This window comes from Protopterus annectens, chromosome 14.part0 (genome assembly GCF_019279795.1).
Source record: "Protopterus annectens isolate FY-2018-M chromosome 14.part0, PAN1.0, whole genome shotgun sequence".
NCBI classification, from domain to species: Eukaryota; Metazoa; Chordata; order Ceratodontiformes; family Protopteridae; genus Protopterus; species Protopterus annectens.
The window spans coordinates 450,985,623-451,006,476 of NC_056748.1; the positions used below are offsets into that span (position 1 = coordinate 450,985,623).

Here is a 20,854-nt window from a genome sequence, read left to right on the forward strand (position 1 = left end):
TATAAGCCCTAGAGTCAATAGCCTAGTACCTACCTATGAACCTATGCAAATAGATATTTAGTAGTTTCATGTTCTTTTATTATTTATTAATAAATATATTTAAACTTTCATTCTGGCTGGTCTTTTAAAGAATATTTTAACATTTGAGAGTTCTTATATTTATTTGGTGACACTGTGGTCACTACTGAAAGCTTTGCTGCATTGGTCAAACACTACCATTTGCATTAGTATTAATTATACTCAGTATAATTGAGTGCTCTTGTAACTGCCTTACAGTAGCTGGCTTTGGAGTGTTCTTATGGCAGTATCTACCTTATAGTCTGGGTAGAAGGGGCATAGCTGGTAAATCTGTTCCAGACTTTCCCAGGTGTGTGTGTGTGTGTCTCTGTGAAAATCAAATCTCAAAGCGTGTGCGTGGTAGCAACTTGGGGCAGGGACACAGAGCACTGATTTCATAGAGAGGGTGATGGACGACTTGGCTTGGAACACTCAGCTGAGGACTCAACTTTATAGCTGTGGTCAGTGTGGAGTCTTATTTGGTGCCTGGTGAGAGAGAGGGAAATCCACCCCCAGGATAGGAATGTGTTCTCTGTGTGGTCTTATGGGAAATCGTGCTTGGTGCAGAAAGCTGCATCTCAAAATACTGTGTGTATCTATTTTTATTCCCTCACAGATGTCAGTGGTGATGATCAACTCTCCTTGATTAATGGCCCACAGGAGGGGCTTCACACACATAATGAAAGATTATAATTGGTGACCAGATCTTAATCCTTTGTAGTGCACAGGGCTTTATCTGCTCCATGTACTACCAGTTACAAAAAAATAAAAAAAAGAAAGAAAGAAAAAAGTGTAGAAGCACAACGTGTTTTACTGGTTCTAGAACTGGTAAAGCACTTAGCATTGTCAAGAACTGACAGTAGCATACATCTTAACTTCTTTACATATTAATTCTGGACAAATTCAAACATAATAGGGAGACAAACATTTTTTTAATATTACTCTAATTCATTTAAAAGGTTAAAAGAATGACAGGTTTTGCCTCAACATGCACTTTCTAAGCAATAAGGTGTATGACACATTAATGTGTGGAATTATTGGTGGACTGTAATCTACAGTCACCATCTGAGGAGGGTTGGGCCTTGGGCTAGCAACCTGAGCCCAAAAACACACAACTGCTACAGAAAGAATGAGCACTGAAAGGTGCTCATTGCCTGATGTACCACACGGTGCGTAAATGGGAAAGAGAGAGGGTAAGGGCCCAGTGATTTACTAGAAAAGCATACATTCTAAGAGGTACAGGGCAAAAATATGAGGCAGAATCAGTGACATTCTTTAAAATCAGAGACAGATGAGAAACATGAACAGCAGGCAGAAACAAAGTGCTTATCTTTAGATCTACTGGCTACAAAAGATGTTAGACATTTTGTTCTGCCACACTTTGTATTTATAAGCATGGGAGAGTGACGTTCTAACAACTTTTAAAACCCATTTTACCTTCTGCCATTGTTCTTTGCTGGCTGTCACTCTCCACTGTTAATCCACAAGACCTGATCTAACAGCACTAAGGTGTGTTTAAAGGTTCATAGGTTGGTACTAGGCTATCAGCCCTTGGGCCTATACAAGCATAGCCATAACAATTCCCTGGATATTTCTTCCCACAATATTTACTTCCCTGGACCCCCATCTAGCAAGGCAACTGACATGATCCCTGGGGTGAATTTCCTATCTCCCATCCAATTGTCAAGGTTCCTTTTGAAGAGGGCCAAGGAGGCACTCTGCTTGACATGTATGGGCAGTCTATTCAAGAGTATAGGGAGTCTCTGGGTCAGGAACCTATCCCAACAGCATGTTTTGTTCATTGTGATTACAAGGTTTAGATCCCTGCAGCGTGTGGCTCTGAGGGATTGGGATTTCTTTAAGTAGAGCATGTCCAACAGCTCAGGGTTTGACAAGGCCTTGTATGTTAAGAAGAGTTTAACAAGCTTTTGTTAATGTCTCCCTCTAGGGAAGTGATTGATAAGTTTATCTTTTTCCTATTTTTGGATAGCAATTTTTCTAAAAATTCTTTGGGATACAGCAGTCTTCCACATGTAAATATTTCACAGATCAAGCACATTTCACTGATAAAGTAATCTTCCATGTGTACACATTTCACAAATAAAGAAGTGTCCACATGTACACATTTCAAAGATAGATCAATCTTGAACATGTACACATTTCACAAATAAAGAAGTTTTCAATATGTACACATTTCACAGATAAAGCAATTTTCCATGTTTATACATTTCACGTATAAGGCAGTTATCCACCTGCACACATTCATGGACAAAGTATTCTTCCACATGTACACATTTCATGGATAAAGCAATATTCCATGTATAGACATTTCACGGATAAAGCAATCATCTTGCTTCCCTTTTTGTAGAGTGTCTATCAGCTGAGCGACTGCCAAGTATGCTGCATTTGATCAAATGCATTTTGATCAAGCAGTATTGTTTAATTTGGGGTTTACTACTTTATCTGAGGTGCAACAGTCTCTGAATTGATTATATTAAGTGCAGGGTTGAAGAAAGATGAGGAAAGTTTACCCTATAGATTTTGATACTCTTTTTTTTGGAGACTGCGTCATGACAGAAAAGTGCTGTCAGACCAGCCCACCCACCAGTTTAACACATTGTAAATAAAAAAAAAAATTCCCATGTCAAAACGTGAGCAATGACTTTCCTTTTGATTAAAAAACATTTGGAGACATATGAATATTAGAGAAATGGCATGGAGCTACTTTTTCTATTTACTTCCTAGGTGTGTGGAGGAAAGTCACCATTACTTTAATCCTTAAGGACTGTACTACTAGGGGTACAAAAAACTATAAACTGAGATGCCTGCATTCTGTTTTATATACAGTGGAAAGTGCTATAATTTATATATCTGACTTTTTAAACTGACAGATTTAAGCCATTTTTAAACAGGGAAAGATCCTATATGCTTACCTTGGTAAAGCATTTTAAATTGTAATTGTAGCCATTAATGAATTTTTATCTGTACATCCACTTCCTCAGTCATGGTTAAGAATTTTGATCCAAAACAATTATGCAGTTGGTGCTCAAAATGAATGTTAAACCATATACAACTGAACAGTGTCAAAATGGTTAATCAAAAGATGACAAGTGGCATAGATTTTGGGAAGCAAATTGTGGAATTATCTGGGCAGATTTACTTTGTTTGTTTCTTTACTCAGGTTTTTTTCCCTGAATTCAGTAAAGGAGTGTAACCTAAAGTATAGCAATTAGGATTTATAAAAATGGTCAAAACTTGTATAGGGCTGGTGTGTGGTACAAACCGCATACCACAGGTCTGTGCATTTCATAAAGTAACTAGAGATGAGTGGAGGAATGACATCCACTGCCACATTCCTACAGGAGTCCAGGTGCATGCCAGGTAAGCAAAAAGGGAATCTGTAGCATGGTTTTCAACAGATAAATATTTGAGTCACAAAGTAGGTTGTAGAATATTGCCTGGGAATTACATGGGAAGTAGTGTGGACACAGTACACCAACAGTAACATGACAACACCTGATAGATAAGAAATGCAGATGTCCTGTTGAGAATAGCATTGCTAAGCAGCAATGTAATCTCTACATGGAATGTCACTGCATGCAGCTGTGTATTTAGTAAAGAGATACAACTGTGCATCCTCTTATGTACAACAATGCACAGAAGCACTGTGTCAGAACCATAACAGAGTCACTCCAGTGTGAAGTACAGCTGCACCCATTCCACTGAATAGTAAAGTATGCTAGTGAATATCATTTCACAGTCGTGACAGTAATGGTCAGTACTTTTACAAAGTGGCTGCTTTCATGATTACAGAACTACATCAATATACAGAAGGGATAGTGTCCCAGATAGTTAAGGGAAACATTTCAATATTCACACCAACATGAAGTGACCAGGTGTCCTTTTGGGAAGAATAAAAAGTAAAAGACATATAGGACATGTATGTGTATTGTTTAAAGGGGCTGAGGGAACCATACACAACATGCCAGACAGGCATACAAACATTAAGCAAGACAACCACAATGCCACAGATGGCATAGTGTATTCCACTGCATGAGTAGCAGTAGTAAAGTGATACATATAATAGGATCATAGGAGGTCACTAAGCTAATGGCCCTGGGGCCCTTACAAGCCTAGCCAAGAGTTCATCCCCAAAAAAGAAACCTCAGTCAGCACCTGTCGCCCCTGTCAATGAGGGACAAAGGTAGAACCCCTGGGACAAATTTATGGTTTCCCATCCACTCATGAAGGTTGCACTTGAAGAGGGTCAGTGAGGTATTCTGCTTGACATGTATTGCAGCTTGAAACAGAATATCTTTTCTGTTAGGTTTTGCAAGTATTTACATATCATCTTTACTAAACAGGATATGTGGCAAACTACAACTCTTATTACACAGCTACAAGACAGGATTATACTATTGTGTCTGAAATGCAGAACCATACAACAACTATGCAGTTTTATACTGATTAGTGGACAACACCATGGTGGCATAATTCATGTATGGTACTGACTACAATGTTTATAGATATAGTGGAACATTTGTACATGAATGCAAAACAGACAAAAATTGTTACATCACTAAATAGTGTTGCTGTTTTTGTATATTTCTTGAATATGCAAAAGAATGGGAGCAAATTAGATAGCAGGTCTAAAAAATGGCAAGCAAAAAAAAACAATGAGAGTGACCCAGTGAAAGTGAAGACATTTGCCATGGTTTTACTGATTTGTGCATTCTGGGAATTTATTAAAATTATATAAGGAGCTGTCCATGTCCATCAGTATGGCAGAGAGGTGCCTATGAAACAACGTTTATTTTCCTTTGACTATCTTTTTGTAGCTCACTTCTTTTTCATTTGGCAGGTTCACAAAGAAAGTAATAAAATCATGTAAGGACCATGGTCGCCATATTAATGAAAAGAAATGCAATTCTCTACATTTTGAGAATGGTCATCCTTAACAACTGACAGTGCTTCTATGCAATTAATTCAAGTTATTATTTTAAATAGAGATATTAACAGTAGCTGAAATGGTATGCCCTTTTTCCTACTGCTTTTAAGTGACTTTTGTATGGTAAGAAAGGCATGCACAGTTTTTATCTTTTTATGGGGTGTTGCAGGCTGAAGGTCATTTCTATTTATATTTATGTTTAAGGCATTGCCTCATCTCCATTTGGAATAAAATTCCTGACTTTCCTCATACTTAATACCAGACTATTTTGAGGGAGTTCTAGTGGTATACTCAAGGACTAGTCATGAAGATAAAAGCAAACCTTATGATGCCAAAATATTTATGATTCTTTTGATTTTTGAATTGCTATTTCCCAGTAAACTTTGGCACTATACCAACTCAAGAGCCAGCAAAGTCTAGTGAATGTCACTAAATAATAGCAAAATGGGGCATATCCGTTAAAAATACTTCAAGGCTGTTTTTTGAATTTTTCCTCAATAAACCCAGGCATTGTACCAACACAAGATCTGTCTTCGTGTGAATTATTTTTGTTAATGACCAAATAGGATAGAACTGTGGTTAAAATAACTTCCAAGGCTGTTGCTGTTTGATGTTTGATATAGCCCAAGTGTTAAGTGTTTTTAAAAATATTTATACTGTCATGTGGATGACAAGATATATTTTTTCCTGGGGTTGTACCATCTAAGCTACATGGTGACTAACCTGTCCTAACCTTGGAAAGTCACTGTGATCCCACTGCATCTGTGACTGCAGATTTCTATGGATGTATTTCATATTATGTCAGCATTATTTATCCGTTGTACAGCATCTGTTTTATGACTGTCTCAGTGAATGTAGTAGTTCCTGTCATACTCCTGCATAAGTGTTTAGCAATTGCCTCCTTAGCTCTAGATGTTCTATATCTGGCATTCAGAAGAGCTATCATACTCTGCAAAAGTTCATTCAACATTACAGTCCATCTCTACTCAGTTTTCTCATTTTACTTCACATTAAATTACCCTAAAATGAATATAGCAGTTTACATCTGACGTCATCAATCACCCATGTGCAGATAATAATGCCTCTTTTCCTTTGACACCTTACATTCATGCAATCATGCTGTTGTTCTTAAGGTAATACTGTCCAAGATTATCAGCATTGTTCTTTTTCTTTGTGAAGAATCCCATTCTGTGGTATCTGTTGTAGCTTGTTTCTTATAGGTGAAGGATTCAGAGATTCCACAGAATGAGATTTAACAAGGAACTAAAACTGTAGAATACATTATTTCTAGGATACATATGAGAATGAGCCAGACACCCTGTGGGAATCCTAGTATACACATGCTGATAAAGCTCTTGACAAGTGGAGTTAGCCAATCACATCATAAGCAAAAAATGCAATAGATTTTATCCAGTACTCAATCTTGGAAGCCGTTAAGAATTTTACATTTTAATACAACAATTTAATCTGTTTATTTTATTGAGTCCATTGTTGCCTGTGTTTCTAGTTAGCATTGGTTTCAAAAAACATGTAGTTTTTAATAAAGGGAATGTAACTGAAGACAAATGTCTATGGCAACCGTGTTATAACCTCACACATGCACCAGGCAACTGTTACTGCATGCTAAAGTGTTTCAAATGCTGCATTATAAAGTGAAGGCATAGTTTAAACACATCTAACCCACAAGTGTGCATGTTACATGTAACAGGTTTGAATGTCCTACTGGATCGTTGTTAGAGTATCACTTCTATTACACCAAGGTGCTCCTGTTGTAGCCTTTTAAATGACAACAATTTGTACTTTTCATACTCGTTAAAAATGCAGAAACTGCAGGCAACATCATGTACAAACTTGTTCTGTAGCCATGCTGTGCCTTGCACATCTCCTTACTTATAAGTATTAATGCCATGCTCATACAGCCATGGATAAAAAGAAACACCTTTCCAATGTGAAAAATGTCTTCCACAGCTGCAATCTTGCCATACATCCAATTAGTGTAAGAGAACATCCAATTAATGTAAAAGACCCAGGATCTGTGCGTTCTTGGGAGCTGTGATCAGGGAGATAATATTCTGTCTGATCCTATTCATTGACGGGTAGCTGTACTAACCTTATATAACTAATAAATCTGTGTCTGTTATCTAACTATATCAGTCCTCTAACTTCTAATTTCACAGAAAAGGTCTGCTGTCCTGCCTTTCTATTTCTCTTTGTGTTTCTTGCCTTTCTTTCCATCTCTTTTCCTACTTCTTCTTATTCTTACTTTTTTTTTTTTGCAAAGTCTAATGCCCCCTAGACTTATCCAAGTAAGTTTTAAGTCTTTTTAAACATAAATGTATGACTTACAAAGGTAATTATACTGCCTACCGTCCTTGCTAATATGTTATTAATGTTAAATTTGTAGTAATCTCAGAAATAGTAATGGCAGTCTTGTACTTGTATGTAAATAGCCTATGTTTCTGTTAAGTTCTTTCAGCTCATTTACTGTACCTAATTATCAATGTAACTCTGTTGGAGCTTTTCTCCCCGGGCCTCCGCTGAAAAAGGACATGTATCCAGTCGGACCATCCCGGTTAACAAATGTAAAATAAATAAATAAATAATAATAATAAATCTTGTTTGGGTCAGTCCTTCATTTTGTCACTAGCACTGCCTTCGGCCTATGCCTAACTGTAAGACCCTTTATAAACATGCCACCTTGTTCTTTTCCTTTTCTCCTTCTGAGCCGATAACACCTTTCATCATATCCTACTTTACTGTATCCTACAAGCTCTGCTTTCAATTGCTGCCATTCCCCCTTCTGTATATTTTACATCAACAGCGGCGAACACATACAGTATGTCACATCATCTGTTGCAGCCTGTGCCTGATTCCCTCCCTATAACTGTGTCACACATTTGTTTATTAAAATTGCTTTACCTTATCAATCACTGGCAACTGCTCATTCATCCTTTTAGTCCCCATATCTTGTCATCAATGTGGTCGCTATAATAGATGGCAAACCTCTAAAAATGCCCAGATTTTTGCTTCATATTTTTTGTTTGTTCCACATAAAATTGTTTGTTTTCTGGCAAATCATTGAGAACTGAAGTCACTAAATAGTGAGAGTCATTTGAGTTTCAGACTTCATACCATTCAGAAAAGGCATGTTAAAGCAAAATCTGTTATTCTAGCAACTACGTTTATAAGAACAATATTTAAAAATTGTCCCTATTTTTAGGTCTTTATCCCACCATTATTTTTGGCTTTGTCCAGATTATTCTCAATAAAAGGTTGAGGGGTATGATAGATGGCTATATATCTGTGACTATCATTTGAATTCATCCATGATTAGTGTCATTTGTATAGGTTTGATAGCTCTTCATGAATGAAGTGCACAGTTTATGGATGAAATCAGTAGCACTCATAGCCAAGTAGCCAATATTAGGTTCATAGGTTCATAGGCTCATACTAGGCTATCTGCCCTAGGGCATTTATAAGCCTAGCCAGAGTATGTTTGGCTTTTGCCACCCATTTTAAATTAATTTTGCTATGCCCTTTTTCGAGGTTAGTATACTGTGCCTCTGTCTAACAGTGACACAGAAGTGATACCCAGGGTAAACCTACGATCTTCCATCCACTCATCAAGATTCCTCTTGAAGAGAGTCAATGAGGGACTCTGCCTAACCTGGACTGGGATTTTATTCCAGAGTGAAGGGAGCCTCTGGGTTATGAATCTGTCCCTCCAGCATGTCCTATTTATTTCAGTGCTGAGGTTCAAGTCTCTCGAGCGTGTAGCTCGATAGGATTTGGATTTTTTGAGGTGCAGCATGTCCCTTAATTCCGGGTTGGACATGGCTTTGTACATCAGGCACAGGTTGCCTCTGAGCAGGCAGTATGCCACTGAGTAGAGCTGGAGTTTCTTTAACCGGGCAGCATATGGCATCTGTTTGAGCCCTTTGATCCTCTTGGTGAGGTACTTTTGGGGTCTTTCCAGTTGCTGCAAGTGTTTGGTAAGGTACATCCCAAAAGGGGCATTGTACTCAATTATGGGCCTGATGAGGGATGAGTAAAGAGACACGATGACCTCCCCTAGTCTAGATGTGAATCCCTTCATGTTTAGGTAGGCTATATAAAAAGTTTTTCTAACCACTTTGGCCACGTGGTTGTCAAATGAGAGATTGCTATCAACCTGGGTCCCAGGTCCCTAATTACTTCTTCTGTACTTAATGGATTACCACCTATGTGGTAATTTGTGGGCACTTTGTTTTTGCCAAAGGGGATGACTATACACTTTTTGGCATTTAGCTTGAGGCTATGGCTCTGGCACCAGTTGTCTGTTTCTATGAGGCCCTTTTGGAGGATGCTTGTGTCGGCTGGAGAGTCGATTATGGCGCTCAGTTTGCAGTCATCTGCGAACTTGGTCAGCCACAGTCCTTCTGTGTTGGCCTGTACCTCCGAGAAATATATACCGAACAAGAGAGGTCCCAGGACTGAGCCTTGTGGGATGCCACTTGTAACTGGTTTAGAGTCTGACATGGCTCCAGCAATTCTAACCATGTGGGTTCTGTCCTTGAGCCAGTTTGCAACCCATCTAGTGACATAGGGGTTTATATTTAAGCTGGTGAGCTTATCTATAATGCCCGAGTGGGGTATTGTATCAAAGGCTTTTGCGAGGGCCAGGTAGGCTGTGTGGACCACCTTCCCTTCATCAATGGCCTTGGTGAGTGTTTCAAAGAAGTTGACCAGGTTTAAGAGGCAGGATCTGCCCTTAACAAAGCCGAACTGGGTAGGCTCCAGTGTCTGTAGGTCCCCAATATCTTTATTTATGAGGTCCATGATGATCCTTTCCATAGCTTTGCAGACCAAGCTAGTCAGGCTTATGGGGCGATAGTTTCCAGGGTTCATTGAGGCACCACCTTTGTGGAGAGGGACCACTGTTGCTGTACGCCACTCTTTGGGTACATATCCTGCAGTAAGGCTGAGATTGAACAGTAGTTTTATGTTTGGGTTTAGCTCTTCTTGGAGTTCATGTAGGATGCAGCCCGGGAAGCTGTCTGGTCCCATTGGATGCTGTGTTTTTTGCTTTGGAGAGGGCGGCTCTTACCTGAGCATCTGAGATGTCAGGGGGGCAGCACTCTGCTGGGATAGATATTTGCCCTTTTGGTGGGGAGGGGGAGGAGAAGTTTGCGCTGAACCTGTAAGCTAGGATGTTGGCAATGTCTGTGGGTTTGGTGTATTTTTTGTCATTTTGAACTAATTCTGAGCATATCTGGGAATTCCCACCCAGGTTCCTAACATAACTAAAGAAAGCCTTGTGATTATCCTTAGTGTCCTGTGCAATTTTTCTCTTGAAGCTGGCCTTAAACGATTTTATGAGTGCCCGTAGTTTTTTGCTAATACTGATCAGAGATGCCTTCCCTTTTTGGGATTTTGCTCTATCATGTAGTAGCTTCCTCCTTCTATTGTATAGTTTGTTTATGGCTGGGGTCCACCAAACAAGATGTCTGCCTTTGGAGGATTGGGTCTTGGTTTTATTTGGGATTGCATGATCCATGCATTCCTGACGGTGTTCATAGAATGCATTTATAAAGGATTCTGTGGTCTGGGCCATATTTTCCACAGGCCCGGGGGCTTTGAAGGATTCCACCTCGGTTTTGAGGAGTGTGAAATTTGCTTTAGAGAAGTTTTTCACTGTGGTTTTCTGGGCAGGGGGGTGGGGTCAGGATGTGAATATCCAGTGAGATCAGTTTATGGTCTGATCTTACCAGTGAGGGATACACTTCTGGTCTGGAGCATAGAGTCCCCATGTTGGTGATGATCAGGTCCAGTATGTTTTCCCCTCTTGTGGGAGTGGTAACAAGTTGTTCCATAGCATTTGAGTTTATGAATTCTAGGAATCTTTGGGCTAGGGTGTTGGAGCTAGAGTAATGCTCCCAGTCTATGTTTGGGTAGTTGAAGTCGCCCAATATAATGGTGTTTGGAGAGACCTTCATATTTTCCAGTGTTCTCAGGAAGGCCGAGTGGGGTTCCTGGGTTTGGGAGGGTGGTCTGTAGCAGGCTATAAACTGGAAGGCAGTTTTACCCACTGTTAGTTGCACATGGATAGTCTCTGATGCTTCGTGCTTTGCCACCAACCTGGAGGTGTGGGTATCTTTGATGAATATCGATACTCCCCCTCCTTTTGTGGTTCAGTCCAAGTTTTGGGGCCGAAAAGCATGGTATGAGGTATAACCTGGTAGTGCTGGGGTGCTCTCGGGAGCCCTGAACCAGGTTTCTGTTACTGCACATATATCAATGTTCTCCATGCTAAGGAGAGTTTCGAGTGTGTGCATCTTGAGGTTTAGACTTCTGGCATTGAGTAGCATTACTCTTAGTTTCTTATACCTTGTGATACCTATGGAGGTGGGTTTGTCTTTTGAGCCTTGCCTAAAAAGGGCACTATGGGGGTAGCAAGAGCCTTTGCCAATATCCGAAAGCCCAGGGGTGACAGGTGCAAGCCGTCCCTAGCGAAGCATCGTGGCTTGTCGAGCATATCATCCCAGGTTGACAGGCATTGGATCCCCTTTGAATGACACCAGTACTTAAGCCAATTGTTGAAATTGATCATCTTGTCTTCATATTGTGGCATCATTCTTGGTGAGGGTAAGATGCTACTCAAGGTCAGGGTCATACCGGCCTGGGCTACATGCTGAGAGAGCTCCTCTATGTCTCTTTTCATGTAGTCCAGGGAGGTACGTCTCAGGTCATTCACACCAGCATGGACAATGACTGAGTCATATTTGTACTTGCCTTGGAGTGACCTGAGTGCTTGTGTTATGTGGCAGATCCTAGCGCCCGACAGGCTGCTCACCATGACCTTCTCCTTGTTCAGCCTGGTGAGCGAGACGTCAGTGTGCCTGACGATAGAGTGTTCTCTATCGTCAGATAGAAAATTGCATTTTCTCAATCTCTAATACAAATTGTGTGATAAACTGTACACATATGATATACTCCGAGGATCACAGTGAATTCAAACTCAAACACTATGTACTGTATTTTTCAGGTCCACGAGTATTCAGTAACATTTGCACGTGAAAGTATTAGAATAATATAATAGCAAATTCATTAATTATAACATTGCTCCTGGCTTGTGTGCAGTTGTTTTTAATTATGCATGCTTTACTAAATGAACACAGATGCTACCTGTGAACAAAAATGCAAGAGCACTGTACTTCATGGGAATATTTTATCTGCAAAACAAAAATGTACATTCTATTAATATTTAATACAAAAGCACCTCCTTTGTTTTGGTTATTCATTATGTGTATACATTTTGCTTAATCGCTTTCTTTCTTGTTTTCAAATAGATGCAAATGACTGTGTGATGTGTCAAGAAAACCAGTGGACAAATGACAGACGTGATAAGTGTGTTCCAAAAACCTTTGAGTTTCTAGCCTATGAGGAACCCCTAACCATAGTTTTGATTGCCATTGTATGTTTTCTTTGTTTTACTACAGTTTCCATTTTCTGTATCTTCATAAAGTATAGGGACACTCCAATAGTCAAAGCTAACAATCAAGTCCTCAGCTACCTTCTCCTGCTCTCACTCAAGCTGTGCTTTCTTTGCTCCTTACTGTTCATTGGACGTCCATGGAAAGTGACATGCATGCTCCGCCAGACTGTGTTTGGCATTACTTTTTCTATTTGTTTAGCTTCTGTTTTGGCTAAAACTATCACAGTTGTTATTGCTTTCAAAGTTAAAAATCCAAACAGTAAATTAAGGAAGTGGATGGGAGTCAAGATACCTTATTTTATTATTCTGTGTTGCTCCACTGTGCAAGTTATTTTGTGTGCGATTTGGTTGTATGTATCACCACCATTTCCTAAAATGGATATTCATTCACCATCTAGACAAATAATACTTGAATGTAATGAAGGCCAAACATCATTTTTCTACTGTATGCTTGGATATATGGGCTTTTTAGCAACTGTGTGTTTCACAGTTGCCTTCCTAGCAAGGGTATTGCCTGACAGTTTTAATGAAGCCAAACATATCACTTTCAGCATGTTGGTTTTTGTCAGCGTCTGGCTTTCCTTCATTCCAGCATACCTGAGCACAAAGGGAAAATATATGGTTGCTGTTGAGATATTTGCAATTTTGTCCTCTAGTGCTGGATTACTTATTTGTATATTTTCATTCAAATGCTACATTATTTTGCTGCGACCTCACCTGAACACTAAACAACATTTAATTGGCAAAAAGACATTTTTGCATGCTGAAAAATAATTTAAAACAATATCCTTCTGAATGTATTTTGTTCTGTAGTTTCTAAACAATTCATTTTTTGTCATAATTTATATATCATTAGTCCATAATTATTAATTGTTGATTTTACTGCTTTGTAGTCCTGTCTTTTAATTTATGTAGAGATAATTATACGTTTTATTTGCTGATTTATCACTCACTTTTATCCTCATGGAAAGAAAAATGCGAATACTGTGTGTGTGTGTGTGTGTGTGTGTGTGTGTGTGTGTGTGTGTGTGTGTGTGTGTGTGTGTGTGTGTGTGTCTCCAAAGCACATTTACTCTTTGTCAGTGACAACAAAATATAAAGCGGTTTTGAACACAAAGGCCAAACATTGTCTTTTTATCATGAATGCACTCTTCTATAAACAGAAAAAACATCTGACAATTAAGGTCAGCATTTATGAAAATCATTTGAAAAGTGTCATTAGATTAAAACAATGCATATGTTACTGAAGCTACTGGGGCTCAAGAGGTAGTACTCTCCTCTTTGACAATAGAATGTAACTAGGCTGCAGGTTCAATTCTCTGTCTAGGTTTTCCTGTTATACGTATGGCATAATGGTTATGGAGTTTGTTTCATGTTTGCAGTTTACTGATGGGTGTTTTTTTTCTTTTAAACTGGCAGTTAGTGCAAAGACTTAACATTATGAGCTATTGATGAGCTGCTTCAAATACTCAAGGACTTGATTCCCGCAGCCTTCATGTATATACTGTGCGACTCTTGGCAAATCGCTAGACAGTGCACTGAAACAAATGGGAAATTATGCTGGGGTCCTCAATTGTCTTTTTGACTGCATGCTTAGTAACTACTTTTGAGCTAAGCAATCCAGACTCCCCACAGGCATCAGCAATATCATTGGCTAAGCAAAGCACAGTTTTTATGAGCAGGAGACAGAAAGGGATTAATTCTGCATAGGTGTACCTAAACAAGGTATTACAGACAACTCAATTTTTCCTCATAGTCACTATTGTATTTAAATGTCTTTCATTCAGCAGGCTCTTAGCACAAATGTGATCTAGGACCAAAACAAACTTTGCTGAGCTGTGTGTAGTCACTTCTAGCTATGGAAAATAGTGCATTTCTGAGCAAAACATTCTGGAATAGCAGCTCTGAAAATCTAATACCCAAGTTTCTTCATCATTTCTGTATAGCTACCCCCCCCCCCAATTATTTTTTTGGAAAAGCACCTCGATTGTTCCATTAAACAGTCTGACTGTATATATACCTCTGTAGTCCCTTATACTCATATCTGGGTCTTATACTCCTATCTGGGTCTATTTCGTACATTAGCATTAGGTGTCACAGACTGATGGAAAACCTGCCCCCCTGACACTTCCATTGCCAGTGTACTAGCACTTGTTATCCTAAGGCACTTTAAAGACTCTCTGGACCTTGCTGATAACAAACTAATACTTAGCACTGTAGACATCTTTGGTGAAAGGTGCATATACTTTCACCAATCTGGAGGCACAGTCCACTAGTTGCAGTGAACATTGCAGTGTCCCACCCACACCATTGCAAGTACATCATCATCATTATACCAACAGTATAACATTATCACAGAATGATTCTGTCAAAAAATCTCTGCTCAAGCCTCCTGGAACTCTTAAGACTAGGCATCAGTGTAAACCCCCTTAGTACACCTACTCCACATCAACACCAACATCAGCATGCTGCCAACAGCAAACCACTCCTAAGTCTGACAGGCATAATTCAGCTACTGGAAATGTCCCTGTTAATGGTGGCTCAGTTGTTAGGCACACATATTCTACATTCACCAGGCTGGACAAGGACAGGGGGACATTTGGCTGTTTCCCAGGAGCCAATATAGCTGACATTACTAGGGTACTCAACACCTTCTCCTCCAGCAAGTCAAACTACAATATGATTATAATCCATGTGGGGGTAAATGACCTGTCACTCCAACCCATCAATACAATGCAAAAAGACATGTTGGAGCTTGCTATGATAGCTTCAACTAATGGTATAACACTGTTTTTGAGCAGAGCCCTCCCTTCACCTAGAATTATGCCTAGATACAAGGAAAGGATAATTGGGTTTGATAATTGTGTAAGTTGCTGGCATCACTCGAGAGGTATATAGTATGTATCACTCTGGGATGACATGACTGATGATCAAACTTGTTTTGCAAAATCAGTCTGCATCTTTCATTCAAAGATTTCCGCATGCTGTCTCCATTGTGCCTTTTTTAGAGAGAGTTCATTTAACTAACATCCCAACCTGGCAAACATCACAATTCCCAAACCAGACAATATCAATGTAGCTCTATTCAATGCCAGAAGTCTTAACAAGAAACTTCCTCTCGAGACACATCTGCAATTGGAATGCACCCATGAATGTATTGTCACTGAGACAAGGTAAACATCCTTAGCATGTACCACTTCTGTGCCTGGGGCTTGTGCCTATCAGACCCATTGGTAAAAGTGGTAGAATGTACATACAAAAAAATATTCCTTCAAAATAGATACCCAGAGACCCCCAGTTAAGCTTACTGACATACAGTTCACCTTAGGGAACTCTAATTACCCTAGTCATAGTCTGATATTGATCCCCCTTTATGGACCACATTACAATAATAAGTTCCTGGCATATCCCTATATGCAACACCTCTTTAATCCTTGGTGAATTCAACCTTCCATTGATTGGAATGCTTTCATATTAACATTGGGTATGCTGTGTGAGTCTTGGCTGGGTAAAGAAAAATATCCTGTATTAGCATGTCCTCAAACCAAGGGCATAAACATGCTTGACTTACTACTCACAAATGTACCCTGTCTGTTCCCCTACAATGGTTGATCCTTCATTAGTAAAGTCTGACCATGATCCGGTTACCCTGACCCTATAAAGCTCCCACTCTCTTGGTTACAAACACCACTCTTTTTAAATATCAGAAAGGCTGACCAAATATAATTCTATGATGACATCTTTAAATTTTCTATTAACAACTTAAGAATGGACCTCAGTTATGTAGCCAATTACAACAGTGATTACAATGTATTGACCTAGCAGCTTCTTCAAAAAACAAATATGATAAATTTAAAAAGAAACTATCATAGTGATCTTCAAATCTAAACAAACTGTATAACAGAAGCAAGAAATTCCTTAAATTGCTTTGTGGTACTAAAACCCAACAGCATCAAAACAGTATTAAAAACTCAATGAGAAACTGAAAGCAATTATAGAGGCCAGGGAAACATCACACACATTAAGACTGGCAAATAAAGCAATGAACAAGTCCTTATTCAGTCACATCAGAAAACTTAGAAATAACTCTCAGCTCTGCTATGAGCTTTTCAGTACAGGAACCTACCACTTAATTCCAAAAGACATTGCAAACATACTGCCTAGCTTGTTTTCTGCAGATTTCTCTCCCAGAACTACCATCCCCTCTCAAACCATCACTGAGTCACTCCCTCCCATCCCCATCACCAAGAAACATTTTCTTAAAGTACTTTTAAAGACCAAGACACTTCCTCCATGGGTCCAGACAGCATACCAGGGTGTCTAATAAACAGTGTTAAATATGAACTCAGTGATTCCCTCCTGAAACTATTTAACCATACTTTTACTGCAGGTTATGTTCTTGACTCTTCATGCACTGCTGTGGTAATGCTCCTCTACTGTACCCCTCAACCTGGAAACATCAAAAATCTGGACAAGGCACATGAAAAATAAGTACAAATCTGTACAATGATTAACATCAAATGTGCATACATAATTATGTAACCCTGCCCACTCCAATGGAATTGTGGGATACCAACTTTCAAATGAAAACTGAAGAACAGTCAACCAAAATATGGCACCAGAGTCCAAGTTCCAAGCACATGACCTAGCTTTCATGAGATGTTAGTGCCAATAATTAGAATAAAGTTAATGTTAATACAGTATACCTCAAATAAATAGTTCTATATTTTGCTGTATTTCTCTTGCCCAAGTGTATTCCCATCATTAGTTTCCAACATCCACTGCTTGCATAGCCTACCAACATGATACCATCTAACTCCGTTTCTAATTTATTAATGTAAATAAGAGAAATATTCCAAAATGTTTATAACCTTCTGTAAACAGCATTCAGTAAGGCAAGCCCTGAAGATCCCACAGTGATGTTTTCATTGTAGATACCTGCATTTCCTGTCAGCTTCTATATATATAACTTTCTTTACTAGCACAAAACATACTGTCCAACAGATCAGTCTGAATATTAGAATAACATTACTATTAATACAGTGTACATTAAATAAGTACTTTTATATCTGACATCTTCGTTTAAACAAGAGCATTCAGTTTAATTTTATTCCAACATACACTGTTTCCCTGGGGCTGCTAACCTGACAGTATCATCTCTGTGTTTTACTTAATGTAAATATGAAAAATATTTCCTATTTTCAAAAATCTCTTGCAAACAGTCATCAGTAACTCAAGCCCTGTACATCTGACAGTTGTAAATGTAAAAAATTACAGCACAAATACCATAGTTCTATATAGTGTCTTAGTATACAAAAAGTGCTTAGCTGGTGATTACAGAATGTAAGTAGCCATGAACATAAAAGGTACTGTATTGCCTCTTGCTCAAAACAGTGCAGAGATGAGCTGCAGTTCCAGAACAGATGTGTATTCAATAGTCATCTATTATATGTAGTTTATCTTTCTAATTCTATGACATCTCAGTAAGGAAAAGCATTCACAGCAATTACTGCACTCTGCATACTGTTCAAAAGCTTTAAATAATAACTCGGTGGACAATTATCTAACCAGAGATGCTACATCTGCTAAGGCAGGTCACAATAAATACCACATCTAGGCAGTTACAAAAAAAGTATCTTTATTACATAATATATACTTGTGGCAATAATAAAGTATTCACTAATCCATTGTACCCAACCCCCCACCCTGGACACACACACACACACACACACACACACAAGCACACACACACACGCCCTATTCATTCAGCCAGAACAGATCTTCACAGAAAAAGTTTCCTACCAGAATCTCGTTCATAAGTGCAGCCTAGTGCCAATAAAGCGAATAACTGTTGCCCGTGGTTCCCGAATGCCGCCGCTTGCAAGTGCAGCCTAATCCCTGCAGATAGAGCCAAAGAATCCATTTCAAATAAAGTGAATAACTCCATTTCAAATAAAGCGCAAATAACTGTTGAAATTAAGTGCTCATTTAAATACCTGCTCCCTGCTTGCACTCGCAGATCACGTAAATGCATTCAAGCCAGCACCAGCCGAAAATGTGCCCTTGAGGTCAATTCCGACAGGCTGGTAGCCCCGACGGAGTGGACATCATCATGCACATGATGACGTCAGCTCAAAAAGAAAACGGGGAAAACATTAAAAATAAATAGCTGGGAAAAAGTCGGAAAAGGAGCGGTGCCACTCAGGAATCATGGCACCCCAGTATTTGGACCCCAAAACTCAGTAAAAAATGAGTAATCTGGTACATTTGGGAGGTATGCCCTCTATATGGGCTAACCCACCATGGACTCCAGGAATGATATTCATGTCAGCTTTACAAGTCTTCTCTGTAAAGCCATTGAGCCTGTGATACCCCTACACTGGTCCAGTAATCAAGGAGCCTCAATTCTCACCACTAGCAACAGTGAGGGACGTACACACTGGGAGGTTGACAAGTACACACACACAGTAAAGTACAGTTTCCCTTAAGAGCACACAGAGATCACAGTCAGTCTGGGGCTGGTTTCTCCCTCTCTCTCCAGATCCCCAGTAAGACTCCCCATTGCCACAGATATAGGACTGAGAGCTCAACTGAGTGGCCAAGCTAAGACCTCCAGCACCCCCTCTGTCCAACCAGTGCTTGTTGTCCCTGCCCAAGTAGCTGACACACACAAACTTTAAGATTTGATTGATATACAAACACACACACACACACACACACACACACACACACACACACACACACACCTGGGAAAGTTGGCACAGGTTTACTAGCTATGACACTTTTTGCCCAGACTATAAGGTAGTCCCAGCTACCACCAGCCAACTCTTTATCAGCTACTATAAGTTCCTTACAAAGGGTGTCCAATCCTACTGTGTAATGTTACTACTATCCAAATGTTAATGTTGACCAAGACTTGCAAGGCTATTTGGGAGTGGTCTGTACAGTGTCACCAAATACATATGCAAGTACTCTAAGAGCTTAAATATGTCTCACAAATAGGCAGAAATATAGGTTGAAATATATTTAATAGTAAATAATAAAAGAACAAGACAATACTCAGAAAACATATCAACAACAAAAAATAAAAAAATATAAGCACAAATACTCAGAAAACAAACTGTTACTTCAGAGTTCAAAATCACAGGAAATATTTTAAAACAACATTGCAGGACAGTCTCAAATAAATACAGAAAACATCTAAACTAATCTTTGCTATATTCCTAATTATACTAAAAGAAATGACTGTACCCTAATTACTTACTATTAGCAAAACAAGTGCAGATGGTGATGATGAGTAGATGTTCTTGCTAGGTCCAAGACAAAATACAAAATGCACAGTCTCTCTCTGAGAAAGTTCTTAAATGAATATCACATTTTACTGTGGGTTAGCCTGGATGATATCACTTTTTGTCACCTGACTTCAGTTCCCAATCTAAATAGAAATTTAACAGAATTTTAACATCTCTCCATTAAAAATACTTATCACTCAGGACTGTGCAGCTGCTAGGAAGTCATAAAACAATAAAACACTTTTTATACTTTAAACCTAGTAACTACTTCTCTCCAAGGACAATAGAAAAAAAATTCTAGCTCTAGACATCCTGCCTCCTTTCTGCATTGAAACTAAGTTTTACAGCACATTATAGAGCACATGTCAACTTATTTTCTTGAAGTTTTGAAAGTTAATCTTCTATGTTCCAGCAGGGTATGCTGTGGTTACATTCTTGAAGCTCAGTACATAACATACAGTTCTGTATAAATCATATCAATATTCACACATGACATAGAATTATTTATAAAATTCCAGACAGCTGGGCTGCCAGTGTCACAGAGCCCATCATCACTGACCTTATAAACTATGACATCAGTAACATGCTGCCTAACATGATCTGGCCACAGCATCTAATACCACACCACATGATGGAAATGTTTATAAGCTGATAGCTTTAAGCATAAATCTCTTTATGGTTAGATGGATATGGCACACTGTCTGAGTGGGTGACACCTCCTCAAGTAGAGATAATGTGATTAGTAGTGCCCCCCACCCACCAGGGATTTATGATAGGCTCCCTTCTATTGGCATCTATTTTTCAGGCCTCCAAACCAATAACAGTGATCTCTGGTTAACAAATTTTGCTGATGAGTGCAAGTTGGGCATAGTGGTTCTCATTTGGATACATATGCCCTCCAAAATAAACTCACTAAAGTCTACTCCTGGTACATTGAAAAAAGAGCAGAAACTAAATGCAAAAAAATGTAACATCATCCCCTTTGGGAAGCTGAAACACTCCACATCCTTCTACATCAAAAGCACCCCACTTACCATATGATTCAGTGATCAGAGATCTGGGCACATGGGTTGATACCTATCT

At 39.1% G+C, this 20,854-nt stretch overlaps 1 protein-coding gene across 1 annotated transcript in view; it reads left to right on the forward strand.

The window, feature by feature from the left end:
• LOC122788679 (vomeronasal type-2 receptor 26-like) overlaps positions 1 to 13,253 on the forward strand; it is a 161,646-nt gene extending 148,393 nt beyond the window's left edge. The window contains exon 8 of the mRNA XM_044055575.1: positions 12,334 to 13,253. Within this exon, the coding sequence (XP_043911510.1) occupies positions 12,334 to 13,253 (920 nt within the window). The remainder of the gene's footprint in view (positions 1 to 12,333) is intronic.
• The last annotated feature ends 7,601 nt before the right edge of the window (positions 13,254 to 20,854 follow it).